We start from the raw sequence: 22,879 nt of genomic DNA on the forward strand, positions 1-22,879 counted from the left end.
TGTAACTGTCTTTAATTCTGGTACCTTCCATATATATTATTTTGCTGAAAAAAATAATTGTGAGAAATTGTAACTCACGACAGGATTACCATTTTTTAGGATATGATTACCTCATTTTGTTAATACGACAAAATAAACCTTAATCATAAATTCCATATCATTAGACGTGATTTTTTGTGATAAGTTACCAAGTTCAAGTTCTGAGGTAAACTCTTTAAATAGATTTCATTGCCTCTGTGCAGTATATTTTGATGTTAGTTACTTAAATTTTAAGGAGTTTTTTTTTTCATAAAATTATGTTGTATTTTCGAGAATCACATTCTTAAAAATATTGTGGTTAAAAATATTATTTCTTAGCATATATAAAAATATTATATTAGTTAGTTTAGGAGATACACGCATAAAAAAAACACATGATTTTATGGTAAGTTAACAAGTTGTGATTTTTTTTCTACCACTCTACGGGTATAATTAAATAATATATTAAGTTGATGATTTCACAGTATTAAGTCCTTTACGGGTAAAACTAAAATGGATATATATCCTTAAATTTAGCTAGGTGATAAGTCCTTGATTTGTGGAGTTTTAAAGGGCATTTCCATCACAATTTGTACCTGAGTAGTCATTACTTGGGGAAAAAATTATAGAAGTCATATGTATTTTAACAAAAATTTATTAATCTTTTTTTTACAAAGAAAATTCATTAATCTTAAGAATTGTGAAAATCATGAAAAATACATGTTACTTCAATCGTATTGCTTCCTCGTTGATGAACTTGGTTTGTGAATAAAGAGATTAAGAGAATGAAAGGACTGAATTTAGAAAATTGAATAACTAATAAAGAAAATAGTCGCAACTACATCATGAGAATAAGTTGAAGAACATATATTTAAACCCCTTATAAAATTCTGCTACAAATTAGGCGTAACTACACACTTGCTTGTAGATGTTGATTGAATGGCTAATTTGTTGGCAAAATTAACCGGAAAAAGAAAAGTTAGCTTAAAGATTGAAAAGTTAACTTATTAAATTATATGTGTTTGGTATAATTAATTTTTGAAGTATATGAATAAATTTAAAATAACTGTAAAATAATAAAATTATAATTTATTTAAAAGGATGAGCAAAAAAAATTAATAAATATATTAAAGATAAAAATATATATATATATAAAAAAAACTAAAAATGAGAAGTTAACATTTTTAAAAATATTATTTCAAGTAACGTTTGAAATAACAATAAAAGTTATTTTAAAAAAATATTTATCACAGTCAAATAAACTTTCTAACCAATGAAAAAAAATTAGAAGCTGGTTGAAATGTCTTGACATTTCAATCAGTTTTTAATTTTTTTTACTAGCTGAAAAGTTTGTTTGATTGTTTGGTAAATAAATTTTTTCAAACAACTTTTATTATTTAGTAAAAAAAATTAAAATGTTAATTTCTAGCTTTTTATATTTTATACTCTTTTTATCTTTAAAATATTTATTCAATTTTCTTATTATCCCTTTTAAATAGGTCATTTATATTTTTCTATATCCAACGCTTATAACTTAATAAATTAGTTTTTTAACTTCTAACTATATATGCTAGTTTTCTAACTTTCAACTAATTTTATTAAAAATAACCTTACAAATTGATTGAGTTTCTTGCATAGAAAAATTGCTCGTGTTTCTACTTTCTATGCCCAACTTTCATGCAATGATAACATAATTAATTGATACTGTAGATGATAGATCAAATTATATTGGTATAATTTAAGTAATTATTACACTATTTTATAACTTAGTATAGAACGTGATTTTTATCGATCCAATCATTAAATTATATATACATATTATTAAAATTGTTTGTGTAAAATTTTGTTAAAATTAAATAATAATAATAAGGTAATCAAACTATCTATATTTTAATATATTTTGAAAATTTTATATTACGTGAATTTTAATTTGTATAAATGAGGTAACAAATAATTTTGGATTAATATGAAAGGAATAAGGATTAAGAAAATGAAAGAGTAAGGATTCGGTTAGAAATCTACATGGGGTTAAGAAAACAAAAAACAAAATTGTGGAATCTCAATTTATCACCACGTAATTTCTTGGATATTTTTTCTTTATTTTCTCTTTGCCACACTATGAGGAGTTGAATTCTCTTATCACTGATGCAAGTTTATCTTACTGCTTGCTTTTATTCTTCATGCATCCATATATTGACAACTCATGGATGATGTTATATCTACAGTTACAGTCGAAAAAATAGGTTAGAGATTAGAAACGAGGCTAAATACATACTGTAATTAGTAATGTTTTAAGTTCGATGAGAATAGGGATGGCTAATTATGATATCTTTTGAATTCTTAGTAGTATTGCTACCTCTAATAAAGGATTTATAAGGAATCGGGTGATTAATTGATGGAAAGAGTTTTGATATACAGAAAACTGGATCCTAACTAATTTTAAGGGAGTCATCGATCCTATTGTTAGAACTTGCGTTAAGATAAATCTTGGCTAGTTGATGTGAGTTAGGAAGACATATATTTGCAAAAAAAAAGAAAAAAAAATCAAAGTGACTACAAAACAAACAAACTATGGCTTAAATATATTTGATGAATAAGAATTTAATTCAGTTGGTTAAATAAGACGTATAAGTATTATAAATTTTTTTATATTATATTTAATTTCTATTAATAAAAAAATGTGTAAGATCTATAATAAATGATCGATTTTTATTTTGAATCTCTAATAAAAAAATCAATTATATTAAATTCATGATATTTTAAAATTTGTATTTTAAGTTCATGTTATTAGTTAAATAATAACATTACATTATCTCAAATATTGATTTATGTCGAGAAATTTAGGTAAAGTTGAACTTTAAATATTTAAATTGATTTTGTTTGTTGATAACCCTCATTTAAAATTTAAATATGAATTTTGACTAATTTTGTGTGTATTGTATGAGCATTTATATATTTAATAAAAATTATAGAAGTAATAAAAAAATATTTCTATTGATAAATAATTGTGAAACCATATGTTTTAACATATTTAGGATTTTATTTTATCGGATATATATATATATATATATATATATATATATATATATATATATATATATATATATATATGGGAGATAAATTTTTTTAAAAAATATTTGGATTAATATATAATTTTATAGTTATCCTTTTAATGTAATGAGTCAAGCTTCAAAATTAAAAAGAAACTAATTTTAAAGAGTATTTAAGAAGAGGAAAAAATAGAATGAGATATTTAATATAAGAGAAGTTATATAATTTTAATAAAAATAGGTTATAAAAGGTATTTTATTTAAATAATAAATAAATAAATTTACAATATAAATAGCAAGTTAAACATAGTTTGTAATGGTATTTTTATTTAAAATAAAAATTTAATTTATATCTTACAATATAAAGATAAAGTTGAATAAGATAAGGAAATCGATGAATGAAACAAAAGATAGAATGATGAACTTGATTTTGCAATGTGTACAAATGACTTGAAAGGAACGACATCATGTTTCAGTCAAGGGGTACGGCAACGAATCCATGCACATAAAACACGAGGAGAGGACAAGAATACATCAAAAGCAGAATTCAAAGTTCAAACAATAAATTAATTGGTACTTTTTTTAATATATAATTGGTTATTTGAATAAATTATTTTATGCTGACATTTACTTTAATTAATAAAACGTGTAGTATAGAAAAACAGCATTATGTTGGCATTTTAGTAAATATTAATATATATTTTTTCTATAAAAAATATTTTACATAATTAATTAAAAAACTAAATTGATATGAAACAAATATATTTGCGGCAATAATACATAGACGTATTAGCTTAAGGATTTTGTTAGGGAGTTGATATTGCACTCAAGTAATTAAGTATAGTTAATTAGTTAGACTAAGAAATTCATAATAATATGTAATGTTTTTAAAATATAACCAACATGATTAGGTCTATTACTCATAAGATGTGACACTACTCACACTAATAACTAGTAGTTTGTATCATTTAAATATATAACAAGAGTTTGATTTCCTGATTATATAAATAGAACATTATTTAACAATATTTATGAGAAGAGAAATTATCCCTTGGTGGGTACTCTACTTCCTCTAGGATTAATGTGGTGAATCAAAATTTAAATTTCAACTAAAAAACACTTACATTTGATGTTTGGAAGTGTCTCGAACAATTTTTTTAAAAAAATACATATAAAGAAAAAATGATAAATATAAATATATAGAAGTTAAATAGAATACTTCATAACTTATCCTGGGCACATGAATAAATAAAAATAAAAGGCATTGGAATACCTATTTTATTAAAAAAAACATAATGTTTAAAAATTGAATTGGTTAAGGTAATGGTTATTTCTTATCGAATTGACGCTAATAAAATTAGTTTTGAAATAAATAAATAAATATTAAAGGATCATCATAATATTATAATACTGAAAAATAAGAATAAGACATGTAAAACAAAAAGGAAATGGAAAATATCTTAACTTTTTATTATTACTACCGAAATGAAACAATTTTTTGGGCAAGTTTTTAGGTCATTTATACCTATTTTTATTATTTTATAATTTTTAATTGATTTTTCTCATAGTTGGCCATGTAGTTTATTTACTATTCCCCCCCCCCCCCCCCCCCACCCCTTTAAAAAATAAAACGTTTAATCTAGTGTTGACAATTTTAACAATTAATTATTTCAAGTTATGATCAGTGTAAAAGTTTTTGTGATCTTACTCACTTATATGTTAAAAGATTATAAAAACAATTCGACTTTGAAAGTAATTTTGTTAGGATCAAGTGTTGGCTGTGTAATTAGAAATAAAAAATTTGGTAAAATTTCAGAAACTCGCATAATTAAACGTATGTAATTGATATTGTGTAAATAATTTATTTGTATGTATGTATAAAAAAGAAAGACAAACAACGTGCTCGTGGTGGTTTTATTTCAAGTATTGGCTGTGTTCTTCCGAAAATAAATAAATATGAGGATCCTGGGACGCCAACACAACACACTGACCGTTGAGTTGACTTAAAGCAATGGCATTGATGTTTGTAACAATTAGTTAGTGTGAAAGGTTCTTTTGAGTTTTGAGTGGATGAGAGCACATGCTCCCATGTGAGACCAGGTTTATGGTCTTTCCAATGAATGGCTTGGATTAGGACACATCCTGTTACTAATATACTACTACTAGTAGAGTATAAAAAGACAAAAACAAGTTTGAAATTGAGCTGAACCAAAACCCATGTTCAGTGATGCTCCTTATTACCTTCCCTTGTGGCCAAGGCGGAAGGTAGCAAATTCATCATTAATGGGACCCAAATTGTGCAAATATAGGGAAAATGTCTTTACAAATACTACTAGTAAAACCAATTTTATAGTTTCCCAAGAGTGTGTTAATTTTAGGTTTAGGGTGCCTTTGTGTTTTCGTTTGCAAATCGCGTATTGACAAAAGCATCCAAAATTTTCTTTTTGCGTTTCATTTGTGATTATTTATTGGACTTGTCTCAAAATGTGTGTGACAACAAGTTAGACGGACAATTAAGATATTCTGGATTTAATATAATTTACATTTTTTTTCAAACATGTCCTCCACTTAGTTTAGTATTTTTTTTTTATCAATTCTATAAAGACCATATTCTTTATGCATTGTCTAAATAAAAACTGTTTTTTTATATAGAATTAAATGATTATTTATCTAAATTTAAATTGAATCAAACATGCTATTAATTAAAACTAAAACCACTTTTTTTCCTCTCCCTCTAAAACTTACAATGTATATCACCTATAAAGGATATCAGACTAAGGATGGAATTAGGAGTTGCAATTTTGCATGACATTCAACTTCTTATATGCTTGTTAAGATAGTTTTGAAACAGAAAAGTTACATTTACAAATGATTGTATCACGCATAATATAGTTTATTTTATATTATTAATTTTCTGCACATGCAATCATTATCTTTTAAGAAATTTGGCTTCCAACGTCTCATTCCCACACTTTGATCCTATAGAAGATAAATTCCGCAAGAAAGAAATTGATATTTGTGTTTTAGGACAGTAAATATGATCTTGCATACTTTGTCCCTACTTAGCATATACTGCGTAGCACATTATAATAGGACTGGATAATAGCTAAACTGTGTCATTGTCTTGGAGTCACATCTTGATGGGGTCTTCTAATATGATAATAGCTAAATACTATAAGATAAATATGTATTTATCCTGTGGGCTTTTATTAAAAAGTGGGACCTCTCTTCTTTTTTTTTTTTTATTTAAAAAAAGTGAGACCTCTCAAAGAAAAATGATCCCCAATTGTGCAAATTCACCATTTAGAAAAAAATTCAATCAACTCAAAATTACATTTTTTTACCTCTTGAGCGGCTTACTGGTCACAACTCCTGTGGGAGCAATGTGTTACCTTGCGGATTGGTAAATGAGAATCTATGTGGTAAATATTTCCCTTTTCTTTCTTATAATGATGATGATCCGTGACTTGATTCAAGTGGTATAGATTTAGTTTTTTAATAAATAAATTGAGTTCAAATTGTGTATATAAAAAAATCTTACTAAAAAAATGATTTCATCATATCATAAATATTTCCAACTCAAACAAAATTAGCAGTACATTTTAAAAAATATACATGTGTTCTAAGAAAGAAGTAATGATAATAGATTAATACAGTAATTATTTAGTATAGAGAAGAATATTTCGTTATAAGTGGTGGGTGGCAAAGCCGTACGTGTGCAGGAACCTACCTGGAAAGTGTTGGTTTTTAGGCTGCATTAGTGGTTCACAAACACACCCTTTACTTTAATTTAATTTGATATTTTATTTTAGGCTGCATTGATGAGCGCACTCTCGTGGCTTTGATTGCATCACTCATGAGTTGTGACTAACGTAATGATGAGACCCATAAACGGGAAGCCATGTCGATTTTGATTACATTTATAAGTATAATTTTAGTATTTTTTTTATTTTATAAAATTATCGATTTTTATTTTATTTTATGTTAATGAACACATTATTTTTAAAAAAGAGTCGTCCATTGTAAATGTTATTGAACACATTTTAGTTCATACCCAGATTTAAAATTTAAAGAGTGAAGTGTAAAGAAGGAGAAAGGAAGTGACAGAAAAGAAACAGGTTTGAAGGTTATTTATTAGTAGTAATATATAACTAACTAATTATGTGCAGCTAGACCTTGGATTTGTGTGTAGAATTAAGTACATGATGTAGGAGTTGGGCAATCTCTATTTTGGTGCCAATATTTGGAGGCATGTCGGCTGAAATTGGGCAACCAAGGTCCATTCAAGTCCAAGCATCATGATTTTGTGCCACGGACACAAGTTAAATAGTAAGTTAACTTATGACCAAGCACACAATCAGCTGGGGTGAAAATAATCAGACAAACCAAATTCGCCGCCAAATTATTGTGGTGTGAAAGTTTTAGTTAGTATTAAAAAAATAAAGTATACATCTTTTTCGAAAGGTTAAAGAAATTTCTCCGACAAAAAAAGAAGAAATAGGGAGGCATTAAAAGCAAGAACATATCTTCTTTGTTTCTGGTCTCTGCTTCTATTTTTCTTAGGCTGCAGTTCTTCTCTAGACTGTTAACACTCAACACATAACTTTAAAAAAAAAAAAATCTGAGCTAAATTATAACTTCGATCATTATTTCTATTCAAATTCACAATTTCATCTTCTAATTGTTTTCGAGTCATTTTTTTGTCTAAATTTAACCCCTTTCGTAAAATTGTCAAAAATTATTTTTTAACTGCTACTTCATTGTCTTCTTGGCGGTAAAAAAAAAAGCTACAATTAATGAAAAAAAAACCAAAGTAAAATTTAAAAAAGAGGTATAGAAAAGTTTTTTTTTTAAAAGAAAAACAAAAGAACTTTGCGTTTGTACATACAGAATTAACATGTCTATTGGAAAAAAAGCCCAACGTCAAAGAAGTCTGTCTATCAAAGTTAATGGGCCAGTTTGTTACATATTAAAAGAAAGTTATCTTGGTATAAAATGATCAAGGGATTATTTTTTTAGAGAATTAAAAAATGAATAAACTAATTTATACTGTTTAGAAATTAGAATTATTGTAAATGGTTTTAAAAAAACCGCTAAATTTCATGAGAAGTTATTTAAAATACCTTCTAATCTTAATAAGATTTTTTTTTCATCTTTTGATTATTTTAGGAAGCTGAAACAAACATATGATTTTTTTAAAAAGTAATTATCTTTAAAAAATAACTTTTTATGAAAAAATCTGTAAAAAAACAGATTCAGTATCTCACAAGAAAATCTGCTAATTGATCCACATTAGCATGCGCAGACTAAGCTGACCTTAAAAGTCCAGAAAAATAGTTATAGTTGATTTCCAATTTGGCATGTTTGGTTGGGTTCCAAAATCCCTATCTTGTGTTGTTTTGATACTTTATTTTCCCAAGCATGTAGTTGAACAAGGCAAAACTTCAACCTCCTCCGATAAATTAATACGAAAAAGAAAAATATCTCACGCTAGCGAACAAAGATTTAACTGATAAATAATTTTTCTAGAAAGCGACAGAAGCACGGTTTGGGCATAAATTTCAGAGAGAAAAATGTTAACAATATCCTCTAATACTTAGATAATAAATTAAGAGTAAAATATATGTTTTATCTCTAAAATTATTTAAATTCAATTTTAGTTTTTCAAAATAAATTTGTCTTATTCATATTCCTCTCATTTTTTAGTGATTAATTTTGAAAAGAAAAATCGATTTTTTTATTCTTCCCATAAAACTATTTTTTATGAAGAGAAGAAAAAAAGAATTAAACGACTAAAGTCAAATTTAAATAATTTAAGAAAGACCAAAACATAGCCTACCCATAAATTAATAATGATTCTATATTGTTGTAGAAGAAGAAAAAATAGCAGGGAGTGAGAGATTTGGCTGCGTTGGACCCCGAAAGCCTAGTCAGTGGTGTGCATGAAAGCTTTGGAAATGGGTAAATGCACACGTGCGCATGCACTTGATTATTAGGACGACTTCAGTCATACTCTGGTCTTTGTTAATGCACACGTGTTTTGACCTCTTCAACACCCAAGCCAACTATACCGAATATACACAACAAGCTCGTACCATAGGATATACAAACTATACAGAGATTGATTTTATTTTCAATTGATCTCTTAGCAAAACAAACATTTGTCAAGTATCAACTTTCACGCCTCTACGATTTCAAGCTTGTTTGTTTTTGGGTATGTAGTAAATCTAGAAAAATCTGCTTTTGTAAAGAAAAAAGGTACTAGAGATGAGAGGTGCTAATGGAGGCGCTGTGAACAACACTTTGGAGACTATCAACGCTGCTGCAACTGTCATCGCTTCCGTCGAGAATCGCCTTGATCAACCCCATCCTCACGTCCAGGTCTAATAATTAATACCATTATCACTTCTATCAATTTTATTTTTTTTAAGCTTCAGACCTGTCGCTTCTCTGTTTTCCCCCCTAACTCTGTTTTTCTTTGTCAATTTTTTATTATGCACTTCATTTTTGTTGAATGTTGCTCTGTTTGTTTAAGTGGCTATAATCAATCTCTTGTACAAAAAGGATGGTCTTTTTTTTTTTTAAAAAAAAATCTTTTTAGGTTGAACAAATGAATTTAACAAACATTACTTTTTGAAAAAGATATATGAAGTTTATGAAGAGTTAAGTAGAACTCCACTTCATAATATTTGATATCATATAACGAAGAGATAATACGTTTATTTATCACCGCTTAGTTATTTATTTATTTTCTGAGTATACTGAACTTTTCATTATTCAACTAACGATAATCTGGTCTTTGAAGACAGCTACCACTGCAAAACTGTTTCCAGCCAATGCCATATGAATTAGACTCTCACCTTTGCAATGAATATAAACTTTTAGCCTGAATTAGACTCCACATACTTTTTATGTCTTTTGGGTACATATTCAATTTCCAAAACGGTTATGTCTAGTTACAGGCTAATAGTATGTATCCTCTGATCTGGACCCTCTCTCATGTATGGCACATTCATTGACTTCTTACTTTCTTCATCCTGCAAGCAATCATAAACTCTTGTTTTTCCATTGTGTATATGTTTCTCATTCAATCTGTGAGTTGGAGAACATAACTCAATGTTTGTTACTTGCAGAAGAAAAGCTGGGGAAACTGGTTAAGCATATATTGGTGTTTTGGACATCGCAAAAACCGACAGCGCATTGGGCATGCAGTCCTTGTTCCCGAAAGAATACCTTCTGGCACAGATAATGCAACAGTAAATTCAACACAAGCACCTATTATCCCATTCCACTTCGTTGCACCTCCCTCATCTCCTGCATCTTTCCTTCACTCAGAACCTCCTTCAGTTGCACAATCCCCAAGTGCTATACTATCTCTCACTCCCGGTGGTCCTTTCTCTATCTTTGCCATTGGACCTTATGCCCACGAAACACAATTAGTTTCACCACCTGTTTTCTCAACATTCACCACAGAACCATCAACCGCTCCTTTCACTCCCCCTCCTGAATCTAACCACTTGACTACACCTTCTTCACCTGAAGTGCCATTTGCTCAACTGCTTGACCCCAACAACAAAAATAGTGAAACCTATCAGAGGTTCCAAATACCTCAGTATGATTTCCACTCTTATCAGCTTCATCCCGGAAGCCCGGTTGGTCAACTCATTTCACCAAGATCTGCTTTCTCAGCTTCTAGCACATCATCTCCTTTCCCTGACACTGACACTGAGTTTAATTCTCGCGCCTCCCTCCTCCTTAACTTTCAAACAGATGATAAACTGTCTACTAATGAAAACCATAAGTCACATCAAGGTTCTGGCTCTCTAACCCCAGATTCTATAAGATCCACAACTCAAGCTAGTTTTCTTCCAAGTCACTGGGTCTCTATTGAAGTGTCTGCCCAAGAAGTATTCAATTGTGTGGAAAACAAGGCAGTGGCATGGACTAAACCACTTTCAAAACTCAAAACTGATGCACCGGGAGAAGATAATTCAAGAGAAGTCCTTGTCATCGAAACTCCCAGTGATGCACCACAACAGACCGCTGACGATGGAGATGTGGAAAGAGTTCATCATAAGGATGAATGTATAACATTTTCTGCTGCTAAAGAATTCAACTTTGATAATGCAGAAGGAGGGGATTCTCCTACTCCTAATTTAGTTGCTGACTGGTGGGCTAAGGAGAAAGTTGCAAGCAAGGAAGGAGGATCCTCTAATAATTGGTCTTTCTTCCCAATGATTCGACCCGGTGTTGGTTAATCGCCAATAAGGACTCACTTAGTTTAGTGACTTTCACTTAACATAGCCTTGCTGGAATTTGACATTTTTTTTTTTTTATAAAAAAAATTGTGCAATTGTGTCACAGCAGCCAACACCAGTACACCACCCCTGCTAAATTGAATCATAGGCAACTAAGAATTTTACATTGGTAGATCTAACAAATAGAAAGGTGGAGATAATTTTGCAGACTAGCTATAAATTTTGCAGGTAAACCTACTTTGGATTAGGAATGGCTTTACATTTATAACATCTCCATTCTCCACACCCGTTCTTTATCCTTTTTGTTTGTAAGTGTAATACAGTTGTCATCAACACATTGGTTACCAATAACCAATGATGATTTTGATTTTTGACTATGATGTGTTTTTTTATTGCCCCTTGCCTTGACTGTAATTGTAGGAATGCAATTGCAGAACTTGGAGAAGGGGAGGAAACCTTGTGTGAAACATTTTAGCAATGTTCTTAAATTCCACTCTAGTAATTTCCAGAAAAATACAATTGTGATAAAGTTCGATATGGAGCTGATGGATCCTACTGAATACATGGACAAGTAAGAGGAAAATGAATACTTTTTTAGGGAGGTGGTGTTCAGAAGAAGATAATTAAACCTCATTAAAACAATAATAATAGGCGTAAAAAAACAAGAATAATAATTATATGATGGCTTCATTGACTTGAAACAGTGAGGTAAAATAGTAAGTTTAGTAATACAAGAATGACAGAATATCAAGTGTACCACTAGAAGGTAATAAGAAAATTTATCTATACAATAGAAGTTACTAACATATGTGTGATGCTGATTAAAAAACACTGATTTTGTGCGAGGTATACATAGGAGTAAGTATCACAATAGCAATAGCTTTCTTCAGCTAAATCCTACGCGAAGTGAGTAGTCCCAACTCCTCACCGAGCAGCACCAACATTGCATTTAATTTAATTGCTATTTGCTACCATCCGGACAAAACTCGTGGGGTTTTTCTTGATTCGTTAGCCCAATGGTCCTGTTTTCACTTCGTGCCTCGAATCACTCTCTGCTTGCCTTTTTTTTTAGGTTCTTTATTCTTTAGGATTTGTATTTCCAATTTGTAGGTACATTTTCTTTTTCGGCATTGAATTTTGTAGCTAATTTATTCAGTTACATTTATCAATACCAAACCCTTTTGCCGGTGGAAGATACTGCCAGTACTATAAAGGGACGGGGTGCGTAAGGTGCTTTACAAAGTTTTTTTGGCGGAAAAATTAATGCAACCACCTTAATTTTTCTCCTTTGTAGATACTAGTAGGTAATTCAGATTTACATTTCATACGGAAGATCCCTAAACGGCAAAATTCTTATTATCGTCAACGCATCTGATGCTGATTGGTCTTTCTATTTATTTTTTCTATACATATATATAAAGAAGTTTATTCAGGCCTAAATCATTTATGTGTAATGACAATCTCTTTTATAGCTACGACCTCAAGAAATAGAATAATTAATTAATTAACAACGTCAAATTTTTTAATACATGTCTGTTAAACTAAAACAAAAAGAACCATAACTTCAATCCCCTTTAAAAGAGATACTAGTATTTTAATATGTGCAACATATATGATCACTTTATATAACTAAAATCTATAATTAAAGTTATAGCAAATAAATATTTTAAATACATAAACAATATTTTAGATTTGTGGTAAATAATTTGTATTTTGATTTTTTTATATCAATTACAAAATTCATATTAAAACGTGCTTGGAGTGAAAAATTAGTTTTTTTTTTTTTTTTTGCTATAAATATTAGTTGTTTTGTGTAATAGAGGCTGTGTCATACGTGCATGTTGCACATTATAAAAATAAAATAAAAAATACTTGCATGTTGCAGCACACGCAGGCAAGTAGGATGACCAAAACCAATAACAAAAAATAAAAAAGGAGGATGACCAAAGGTGGCACAGCTACAAAACTTTGGTTGACCCCACACATTCTGGAAACTTATTTTTCATGGCGACGCCAACAACCCACTTCTCCGCCGTCGACTCCCTCCTCACCCTCTCTCCTTCCCTTGCCGCAGCCGCCGTCAACGACTTCTCCGGCCTGCACATTCTCGACTTGCAAAAACAATCGAATAAAAATACAAACAAAACAGCTTTCTATCTGTCTCAAAAGTTCTATCGTCGAATGCCTTTGACCTTCTATTTTTCCCCCCGAAAGTTCAGCCAAGTCCAAGAATATTGCATGTCCAAGTCAACACCTGAGATATTGAAGATTGCCAGAATATTACTTATATACCGTATCTAAGGTTGCTAGACCATTCATTAAGCGCGTAATTCGTATATACAAAAGTTATTACTTTCAAATATTAACAACTTGTATATGGTCCGGAAAAAATATTCATTTTTTTTAGGACAAAAAAAAGAGATATATTCATGTAATGTTAGAAATTGAGATGGAACAAAGAGAGAAAAGAAGTCTTATATACGGTATATACGTAATAATCTCGCAATATTTTGAACAAAACAACTAATTTTTTTAATTTTTTTTAACGTCTTTTGAAATTATTTTATGACTCTAAATTTTTAGAGTAATAAAATAATTTCAAAAGTTTTAAAGTTAGAAATATTGTAAAAATTCAAAATAAAAAATGAAATATTTTGTAAGATATAAGATTAAATTTGTGTTTATTTTTTTATATAAAATTTTCTTAAATTAGCGTTAGTATAGTTACTTAATGTGAATAAGAATATGTATTCAAAGCTGATTTTAATATTTAGTTAATACTTGACTTGTTAAATTCTTTAATTGAAATTAAAAGTATATATATTAAATTGATTTATAATATTTAGTTATAACTTATTAAATCTTTTAGTTAGTATAAATAAAAAAATATAAGAGAATATATCATTTCATGAAAAGAAAATATTCAGAAAAAAAAGAAAGTATTCAAAAAAAAAGAGTAGAACCTTGAAGAAATAGTCAACAGGGGTTAAATTTTTTATTTTTTTAAGATAACAGGGGTTAAAGTTAAACTCAAAAATGATAATGGAATAATATTATAATAACGCCCTTAAGAAAATTAGAAAGCAAGAAGCATTCCCTGTTTAAGGATCCACTCCAATCCCATGTTCCCTCTATCACCGGCTCTGATCAATGACGCGAGACAAAACATCTCAGCATAGCGAAACTTGAATAGACGACCACGATTTTGTGTTCCACTTTGTTACCGGACAAGACATCGCACCGAGTCCTTTTATTAGTAATTTAGCATAGTATTAGTAAGTAATCTCATTAACGCAGAGACACATAAACATAAATTAGTGTATTTGTTGCGGTCGGTGTCTGGTCCGTTCTTTCACTCTTCACTCTTCACTCTTGACTTGAGTCTTCACTTCCTCTTCTCTATCTGTCCCTTTCCTTTCCTTTTTCTCTGTGTCATTTTCAGCTTATTGTCGCTGTGTCTGCGGGGAAGGAACAAGGCACCACACCATCTGCTTCGAATCTTCACCAAACCTTCGTCGTTTATCAGTGAGTCACTGTAGGTTTACACTTTCTTCCACTAAATTCAACACTACATTTCCAGCATTCAACTCTGATGCTTCTTTTCGAATTTCAACTTCCTAGTTTCTCATTTCGTGTCTTTCCTTGACAGATAAGTCAGTAATTACAACTCTTGTGCTCGTGTGTTCAGTTGAATTTCAAGGTGCTTCATAGTTGCTGGTAATTTCTTCGTAAATTTCGTTGATTGTGCATTCTTTTCGCTCCAAGATAATTGATTAAATAATTAGATCTGTGTTTAGAGCATTTTCCTTAGGGCTCGTTAACTTCTCATCTTTAAATGTCATGCACCTATACAAAGCTGGTTGTCCTAGTTCCAGAACAAAGAGGTAGGAAAATTGAGAAAAACAATTGAGATGATTACTTTTTTTTTTTACACAGTGACAGGCTTGTCGTCATCGATTGAGATGATTTTGGGTCAATTCTCATTTACTAGTTAGGGTACATGAGAAATAGGCAGGAAGAAATTTGCCTTGTATGTTTGGATTGTCATTCTTTTAATTGCCATTTGCAGAAAACATAATTGCCTCCATAAAAATTATGGTATGCCAAATGCAGAGTTATGTAATGTATCTTCTGAATCATCCAACTCCACGTGTGCTTTTACTATGTTGAATTGAAATGCATGTCTTGCCTAAGTGCTTCTTGCTACATTATATCTTCTAATACCCATTTATAGGGCATACTTCTTTTCATGGGTTCACTTTTTTGTATTCCAAATATAAAATGAATGTGTTTGGAAATATGTTGAGTTGAAGGCAGTGTTAACAGTGGTGGAAGGACATAATTCTGCCACATAAACCCACCATTGCGACCTATTGTGTCACCATAGCAGGTCTCCCTTCACAAATTGCCTATGGTAGCTGGCAAAAAATCTGCCACACCATGGCGGCCGGCCATGTGCTGCCATTTAACAACAATGACCGAAACGTCAATCCATCCTTGGGGTTCCTTCTACGTTTGGTGCATTGAAACTCGGAAACCTTCATTGAGCGAGATGCAAATGGGTTTCCAAACACAGGCGTTACTGAAATTAACTTTGGTTGGTGTAAATGCGGTATAAATGTGTTCACCGGGTATTCAGGAGTGTGACGCTTTGGCATTAATTGTAGACTAAATCAATAAAACTTCCACGATACTTTGTCTTTAGTTATGATATCGTCAGCAGGCCTGCTAATTTTGAAATAGAGGTATTTTAATGGTTTTTCCTGGACTTATCTTTAGGGTCTGAAAGCATTTGATGTGCTATTTTCTTGGTAGTTAATTTTTTAATGCTGTGTATTTTTTTTTTTTATGTAATTCTGATCTAGATACCTTTTGGAAGAACTTTTACTACTTAGTAATAATGTTCGGCTGCCAGTGTGAAATAACCTGTCATCCATTGTGTAAATATTCTATTATGGATATTTTCCTCAAGATTGTACCTTTTGATATATATTTTCTTCATCATTGGAATTTTTATTATCCTTTCCATATTTCTACTGAAGTGTCCAGTGTTTCACTTGATACCATACTTTTCCTAAAAAAGATTGTTGAAGTTTATCTTACACTTTATGTATACATTTATCCTAAATCTGAACATCTAACCAGAAAAAGGCTTCTATGAACATTGATTATCAATTATCTGATCTCAGTCAACTTTACGTATTATATGTTAAAATTATTAAATGTTTATTTTGGGTAAGAACTAAGCTAACATTGGAACTTTCTGTTCAGGTTCTTTTGGTACGATACATTCCTCTTTTATTGTCTATAATGTGGAACAGAATAGTTCTCTTCAGTGGAGATTTGGATGGCATGTATGAATTTGCCATTTTACAGACAAGAATCATAGATTTGTCCCTGTAATGCACATACGACAGCTGGTTATTGACAAATGTTAATTTGCACAAGTTAGTAGATATTTTTTGTCATTTTTTTGTGTGTTTTGCAAGTTTCTCTAAAAGACATGTCATCATGGTGGGAAAAGTCTTCATCCAAAGATGTAAAGAGGAAAGAAAAAAGGAAAAGTATTATTGATACAATACAAAGGAAATTAAATAAATCAAGAGGGTCTAGGAGAAATCATAGTCACACTAACTCAGAGAAGGGAACCACATCCCTTGTACCTACAACATCACCATCACCCTCAACACATGTTTCCCGCCTACAAAGTTTTGCGGAAAGACCTCTTGCTCAGCCACTCCCACTCCCAGGGACGCACTGCTCCTCCACCAATCGAGCAAATTCTGGAACTAGTGTAACATCAAAACCACAAAGCACCTGGGGCTTGAAATCATCTCTATATTTCCCCTTACCAAAACCTGGTTGTGTTTTTAACAGGGGAGAACCTACAGATGCCGAGGAAGATATTGCCACTGCATCAATTTCTAGTGGCAGCTCTATTGATAGTGATGACCAATGTGACTCACATTTCCTTAGTCCTCTGGCATCTGATTCTGAAAATGGAAACCAAGCTACCGTTCACAATACCGTCAGGTGGGTTTATATCCATTTAAATGCATATTTTCCTTTTTAGTCCTTTCCATGCATTTGAGGGCGAGCCCTGGTGCAGCGGTAAAGTTGTGCCTTGGTGACTTGTTGGTCATGGGTTTGAATCCGGAAACAGCCTCTTTGCATATGCAAGGGTAAGGCTGCGTACAATATCCCTCCCTCATACCTTCGCATAGCGAAGAGCCTCTGGGCAATGGGGTACGCTAGTTTTTGTTTTAATCCCTTCCATGCATTTCCCTTATTTACTGTTCCTTCTCTTATTGAATTTATTTCAATACCTAAAGTGTGGTTCACAAGGATCAACCACCCATTACTATCCAAAAAAACTCAAGAGTATCCTCAAAACCAGCTCCTCAACTGTGTAATCATCAACTTTTATATAACACACCCAAAGGGGCTTCTTTGCATCTGCCGAATCCGCAAATAGCTTCTTCAGGTGGTTTGTGGAGTGCTCCAGACAGTTCAATGTCAAGTCCTTCTAGAAGTCCACTGAGAATGTTTGGTTCCGAGCAAGTTTTGAATTCTGGATTCTGTACAGGAAAGCTATATCCAGATTTAGCTACTAGGCACTGTTCTAGTCCTGGTTCAGGCCATAATTCAGTTGGTGGGGATCTGACAGGGCATAATTCTCCGATACCCAGTCCTGGAATGAAAAGTCCTGGTTTCAGTTCCAGGATACACAGTGGTGCTGTCACCCCTCTTCATCCACGTGCTGGAAGTGCTGCATTAGAATCGCCCACAAGACGCCCTGATGACGTGAAACAGACTCACCGATTACCTCTTCCTCCAATAACAATACCTAATCATTGTCCATTTTCTCCAACATATTCTGCAACTACTACTCCTTCAGCGCCTCGTAGTCCCAGCATAGCAGAAAATCTAACATATCCTGGCTCGCGCTGGAAAAAGGGGCAACTGCTTGGAAGGGGGACATTTGGGCATGTATATCTTGGTTTTAACAGGTATTTTGTAATTGTTATTCCTAGTTCATATTTATGTATATTTTCTACAGTTGGGTCTATGATGATATTATTCGTATTAGGATTTTTTTTTGTATGCATGATTTAAGTATTCTGAACTTAGAGTTAGAGAATTTCCAATGAGAGATGCTTAACCAGTTCTTAAAAATAAGAACTTGTTCTTACAAAGTTCATGATTGGAGCAGATTGACATGGCAAGACAAGTGTAAGAACCATTCTTTTGTAAGCAACAGTTGCTTCTGATTAGAAAAGAATTTTTCAGCTACTGTAACAGACGAAATGAAACCAGAATTAGGGGATGGTTCAGCATATTAGTTGTCCAGAAGAAATGAAAACCAGAATCAGAACGATTCAGCAAAAAAAAAAAAACACAAACAATCAACAAGCAAAAGACCCAGAATGAAAGTAAAAACAGGAATCAAAATCAAAACTGACACTCTATTAGAGTTGCAACATTGAAGTTGCTCTTAGCTGATTTTGTTGTATTATTTGACTTATCCTCAATCAATTAATGTCACACTGGGCATGATTCTAATTTGATATTGTAATTGTTCTGTTGTTTTTGTCTCAAGGTGCGGGTTATCTATCATTCGTGCATTAAATAGTTTTTACTTTTACATCTGATTTGATTTAGTTTAACTTCTGATCCATAGTGAAAGTGGTGAGATGTGTGCAATGAAGGAGGTAACTCTTTTTTCAGATGATGCTAAATCAAGGGAAAGTGCTCAACAACTTGGCCAAGTAAGCTTGCTCTATCGATTAACACACCATTACATATACCTCATTTTTAAAGTGGAAAACAACCTAATTTACCCCCCCCCCCCCCCCCTCCTTTACTAAAAAACTAAGGATAAAGAATTCGACAATTATGCATAGTCACTCTTGTATAACTAATCCATTTAGTTGTACAAGAGTCTCTTGATCCTCTCTGTACATACATACTGATAGATATGCACCAATTATGCATAGTCACTCAAACCAGTTGCATCTTGCAGGAAATTGCATTGCTAAGTCACCTGCGGCATCCAAATATAGTCCAATATTATGGATCTGAGACGGTATATTTATTGGACTCTTTGTTTTATTCTAATATTGGTGTAACAATTTTGTGCGTCATTTTCCAATTTTATACAAACAATTGGAAACTCAGCAACTATAACTAAGCAAAATACACATTCTCATCACAAAAAAGTCAGCAACTATAATTGCTACTTTGTTCTGAGAAATACACAACTATTTTTAGAAATTCGACAATCTACTAAAATACTAAATATTTAAGAGAAGATGTTGATACTTCAGATTGTTTTTAGTGATTCATGGTTCTTTATAATAAACAGGTAGATGATAAACTTTATATATACTTGGAGTATGTCTCTGGTGGGTCAATCTATAAGTTGCTTCAACAGTATGGCCAGCTTAGTGAAATTGTTATTCGTAATTATACTCGGCAAATTCTGTTAGGTCTTGCTTATTTACATGCTAAAAACACTGTTCATAGGTGAGTCTTGTTGATCATTATAACCACATGCCTATCTTCAAGTTCTGTTTCAATCATCAACTTTACTATTAATGTTCTTAAACTTATTTTCCTCTTGTCCAATTACTGGATTTTACTCAGAGACATTAAAGCCGCAAACATATTGGTGGATCCTAATGGGAGGGTAAAATTGGCAGATTTTGGCATGGCAAAGCATGTAAGAGCTTTTAAAATATATTTTTATGTATATGGCATGTAACATTTATCTTCGTGTTGATAAAGTGCCTCTAGGGCATTGGATAATCTGACTTGAGTTAAATATAGTCTGCGCCTCGACATGAGACCATTGCTTACAACACTACTTATTGAAAATAATTGCAGATAAGTGGGCAATCCTGTCCATTATCTTTCAAAGGAAGTCCTTACTGGATGGCACCTGAGGTCAGTATGATTTCTTTGTTGAGTTTTTTGTAATTGATGCTTTTGATGTAATATTGTTTGTGTCACTGTTTTGATTGTCTAGGTGATAAAGAATTCAAATGGTTGTAATCTTGCTGTTGATATATGGAGCCTTGGCTCCACCGTTTTCGAGATGGCTACTACAAAACCTCCTTGGAGCCAATACGAAGGGGTGAGGGAATTTTGACAACAAACTAGAAAAGACTGAATACCGTTTAGAAAATATATGAATCTCTTTGTTGGAGCACATGTTTGTATACAATGTTCATTGCTCATCTTTCTTTCTTCTGCCGTACTACATGTTAGGTTGCGGCTATGTTTAAGATTGGAAACAGCAAGGACCTTCCTGCAATGCCAGATCATCTATCAGAAGATGGAAAAGATTTTATCAGGCAATGCTTGCAAAGGAATCCAGTGCATCGTCCCTCTGCTGCTCAACTTCTGCTGCATCCATTTGTTAAAAAAGCCACACTGGGAAGACCTGTTCTGTCTGCTGATCCTTTAGAAGCAAAACCTGATTTTGTAAATACTATGAGATCTCTGGTAAAAGCAATTAGAAGTGTTCATGATACTGTTTCACTGAAGTTCTTAGTTTCTTACTCTTGTTTTTCCAAAATTTGTGCAAGTATATGAAATAAATAAAAAATTAAAATTTCTGGCATAAGGATAATTAAAATTAAAATTAAAATTTGATTAAAAATTGTTGGAACCTCATTATGTTTGATTCATGGGAAACACATGAATACTTGTTTTGTTTGCCTGTCTTTTTATTCAGTTTGGATTTTCACAGATTTCTTGAGTTCGATACTATCATTGTTCTACCATTCTTTTAGGCTATTGGACCTGCAAAACATAATTTAGGCTTAGTTTCAGAAGCAGCTGGTACATATCTGTCTAGAAGCTTGAGAACTGGCTCAGGATCAAGGTCTCTCTCTCTCTCAAGCACACACTCAAGCATGAGAAAAATCACATGCATAGATGAAACTAATATATTGGATATACACACACATATGCATATTTGTGTTATAGCTCATGCATCCTTGATGATTGTTGTAACTTGTAATTTTATTATTAAAGTCATGTTACAAAATCGCCCACTTGTTCTCTTTTCTTAAAGGAAAATTGAGTGTAAGCATAGGTACCTGCTGTGCTTTTAATACTCGCCTGATAAGTATTTTCATAATTAAGCTTCAACATTTTAATAACCTGGAAAAGTGACTATTATGGTACTGATGTCATGGCCATTAAGGAAAATTGGTCAAATTTATTTATACAAGGGCATGAGAATTGTCTCTGTTGTCAAAGAAAATGAACTAACGTTTTTTCCCATCCCATATTTCCAGTGAAGCCCATACACCAAGGAACATTTCATATCCTGTGTCTCCTACTGGGAACCCACTTTTGCCTCCTAGGTTACTGCATGTGAGTGGAAGGCTGTCTCCATCTAGTCCTCACACTGCATCTGGCTCATCTACACCGCTCACTGGTGGCATTGGTGCAGTCCCTTTTCATCAAACAAAGCAGCCAATGTTCTCACATGAAGGTATCAGTGTAATACAAAGGCCTCAAAGTTATCAGGAGCCAATGCATGACCCACTTTGGGGGATTCTGAAAAGCACTCTTGCTTGCCCGGATATAGTTTCGTCCAATAATGATGCTCTTGGAAACCATAATAGGAGGGTTGGCCAGGGACTCCCAAGAGATTTTTATGATGGGAAGTCATATTTAGCGGATCGTGTATCGCAACAGCTGTTAAACGATCATGTAAGAAAATTTCATTCCTAGAGCTTAACCCCAGTGCTTCAATGCTGATAGCTCATGGAGTGTAGTTATATGTGTACTCTTTGAATGACTTGGAAGTTACAAACTAATTTTGGATTGCATAGCCTATATATTCCTTGGGTCCACAAAGATGGTGCCAAATCCTCAATTTTAGAGTGGATGCCCTTGGGGATATGCAACTTTAGCCTCAGTCTTATTAAAAACATTTTTTATTTTGGCATTTTTGGGAAATGTACATTAAACTTGGTCCGGTCACTATGTTATTTGATCATTCTAGCTGAAAATAGTGGTGGCGCCAAAAGCCTCAGTGTACAAAAAACAAAGATATGTTGTACTGATGGTTAGGAGCCAAATTGAGATTGAATTGAAGCAACATTTTCCCCCCGTATGTGCTTGGATTATTCATTATTATAGTCAACTTGCTTTTCTGCTGGTTGCTGCCATGTAATGTTTTTATCAACCTTCTTTATTATTATTATACGAATGCCATAACAGCTTTATACCTGCACGATGCATCATATTGATTTTTGAAGGACATTTATTTTAAGACACTGAATTACTGAGTCACGGCTATCAGATGGCAGATGACTTGTCAGATTTGCAGCTCTTGATTTTGACCCTCTTTATTTGACCCCATCCTTCTTACAACGTGGCCTCATTTGAGTAAAATTAATTATGTTTTTGGTCCGTTTGTTTATGGGAAAAGAAAACAGAAAAAAAAAGATAAATAAACAATAAAATGAGGCCATATTCATATTTTTATATTCTATTTTTAATTCAAAATTTTAATCTCAATTCACTTTTTTC

At 32.0% G+C, this 22,879-nt stretch overlaps 2 protein-coding genes across 4 annotated transcripts; both read left to right on the forward strand.

Annotated features, from left to right (window-relative positions):
- The first annotated feature begins 9,158 nt into the window (after positions 1–9,158).
- LOC114375157 lies at positions 9,159–11,814 on the forward strand. Its single transcript, XM_028332907.1, has 2 exons — positions 9,159–9,449; positions 10,202–11,814. The coding sequence occupies exons 1-2, from the start codon at positions 9,336–9,338 to the stop codon at positions 11,324–11,326; spliced, it is 1,239 nt and encodes a 412-aa protein (XP_028188708.1). The 5' UTR covers positions 9,159–9,335; the 3' UTR covers positions 11,327–11,814.
- Positions 11,815–14,625: 2,811 nt separating this feature from the next.
- Positions 14,626–22,515, forward strand: LOC114375960 (mitogen-activated protein kinase kinase kinase YODA-like). Of its 3 annotated transcripts, none has more exons than XM_028333836.1 (13): positions 14,626–14,861; positions 14,976–15,043; positions 16,598–17,359; positions 17,659–18,336; positions 19,008–19,095; positions 19,350–19,412; positions 19,692–19,852; positions 19,973–20,048; positions 20,213–20,272; positions 20,355–20,462; positions 20,597–20,833; positions 21,124–21,215; positions 21,634–22,515. In XM_028333836.1, the coding sequence occupies exons 3-13, from the start codon at positions 16,830–16,832 to the stop codon at positions 22,073–22,075; spliced, it is 2,535 nt and encodes an 844-aa protein (XP_028189637.1). In that variant the 5' UTR covers positions 14,626–14,861; positions 14,976–15,043; positions 16,598–16,829; the 3' UTR covers positions 22,076–22,515. The 3 variants fall into 3 exon arrangements, with proteins under 3 accessions (XP_028189637.1, XP_028189638.1, XP_028189639.1); XM_028333837.1 differs by having other exon boundaries at positions 14,626–14,851; XM_028333838.1 differs by lacking the exon at positions 21,124–21,215 and having other exon boundaries at positions 14,976–17,359; positions 21,634–21,763.
- The last annotated feature ends 364 nt before the right edge of the window (positions 22,516–22,879 follow it).

Source organism: Glycine soja, chromosome 11 (assembly GCF_004193775.1).
Source record: "Glycine soja cultivar W05 chromosome 11, ASM419377v2, whole genome shotgun sequence".
Lineage (NCBI taxonomy): Eukaryota > Viridiplantae > Streptophyta > Magnoliopsida > Fabales > Fabaceae > Glycine > Glycine soja.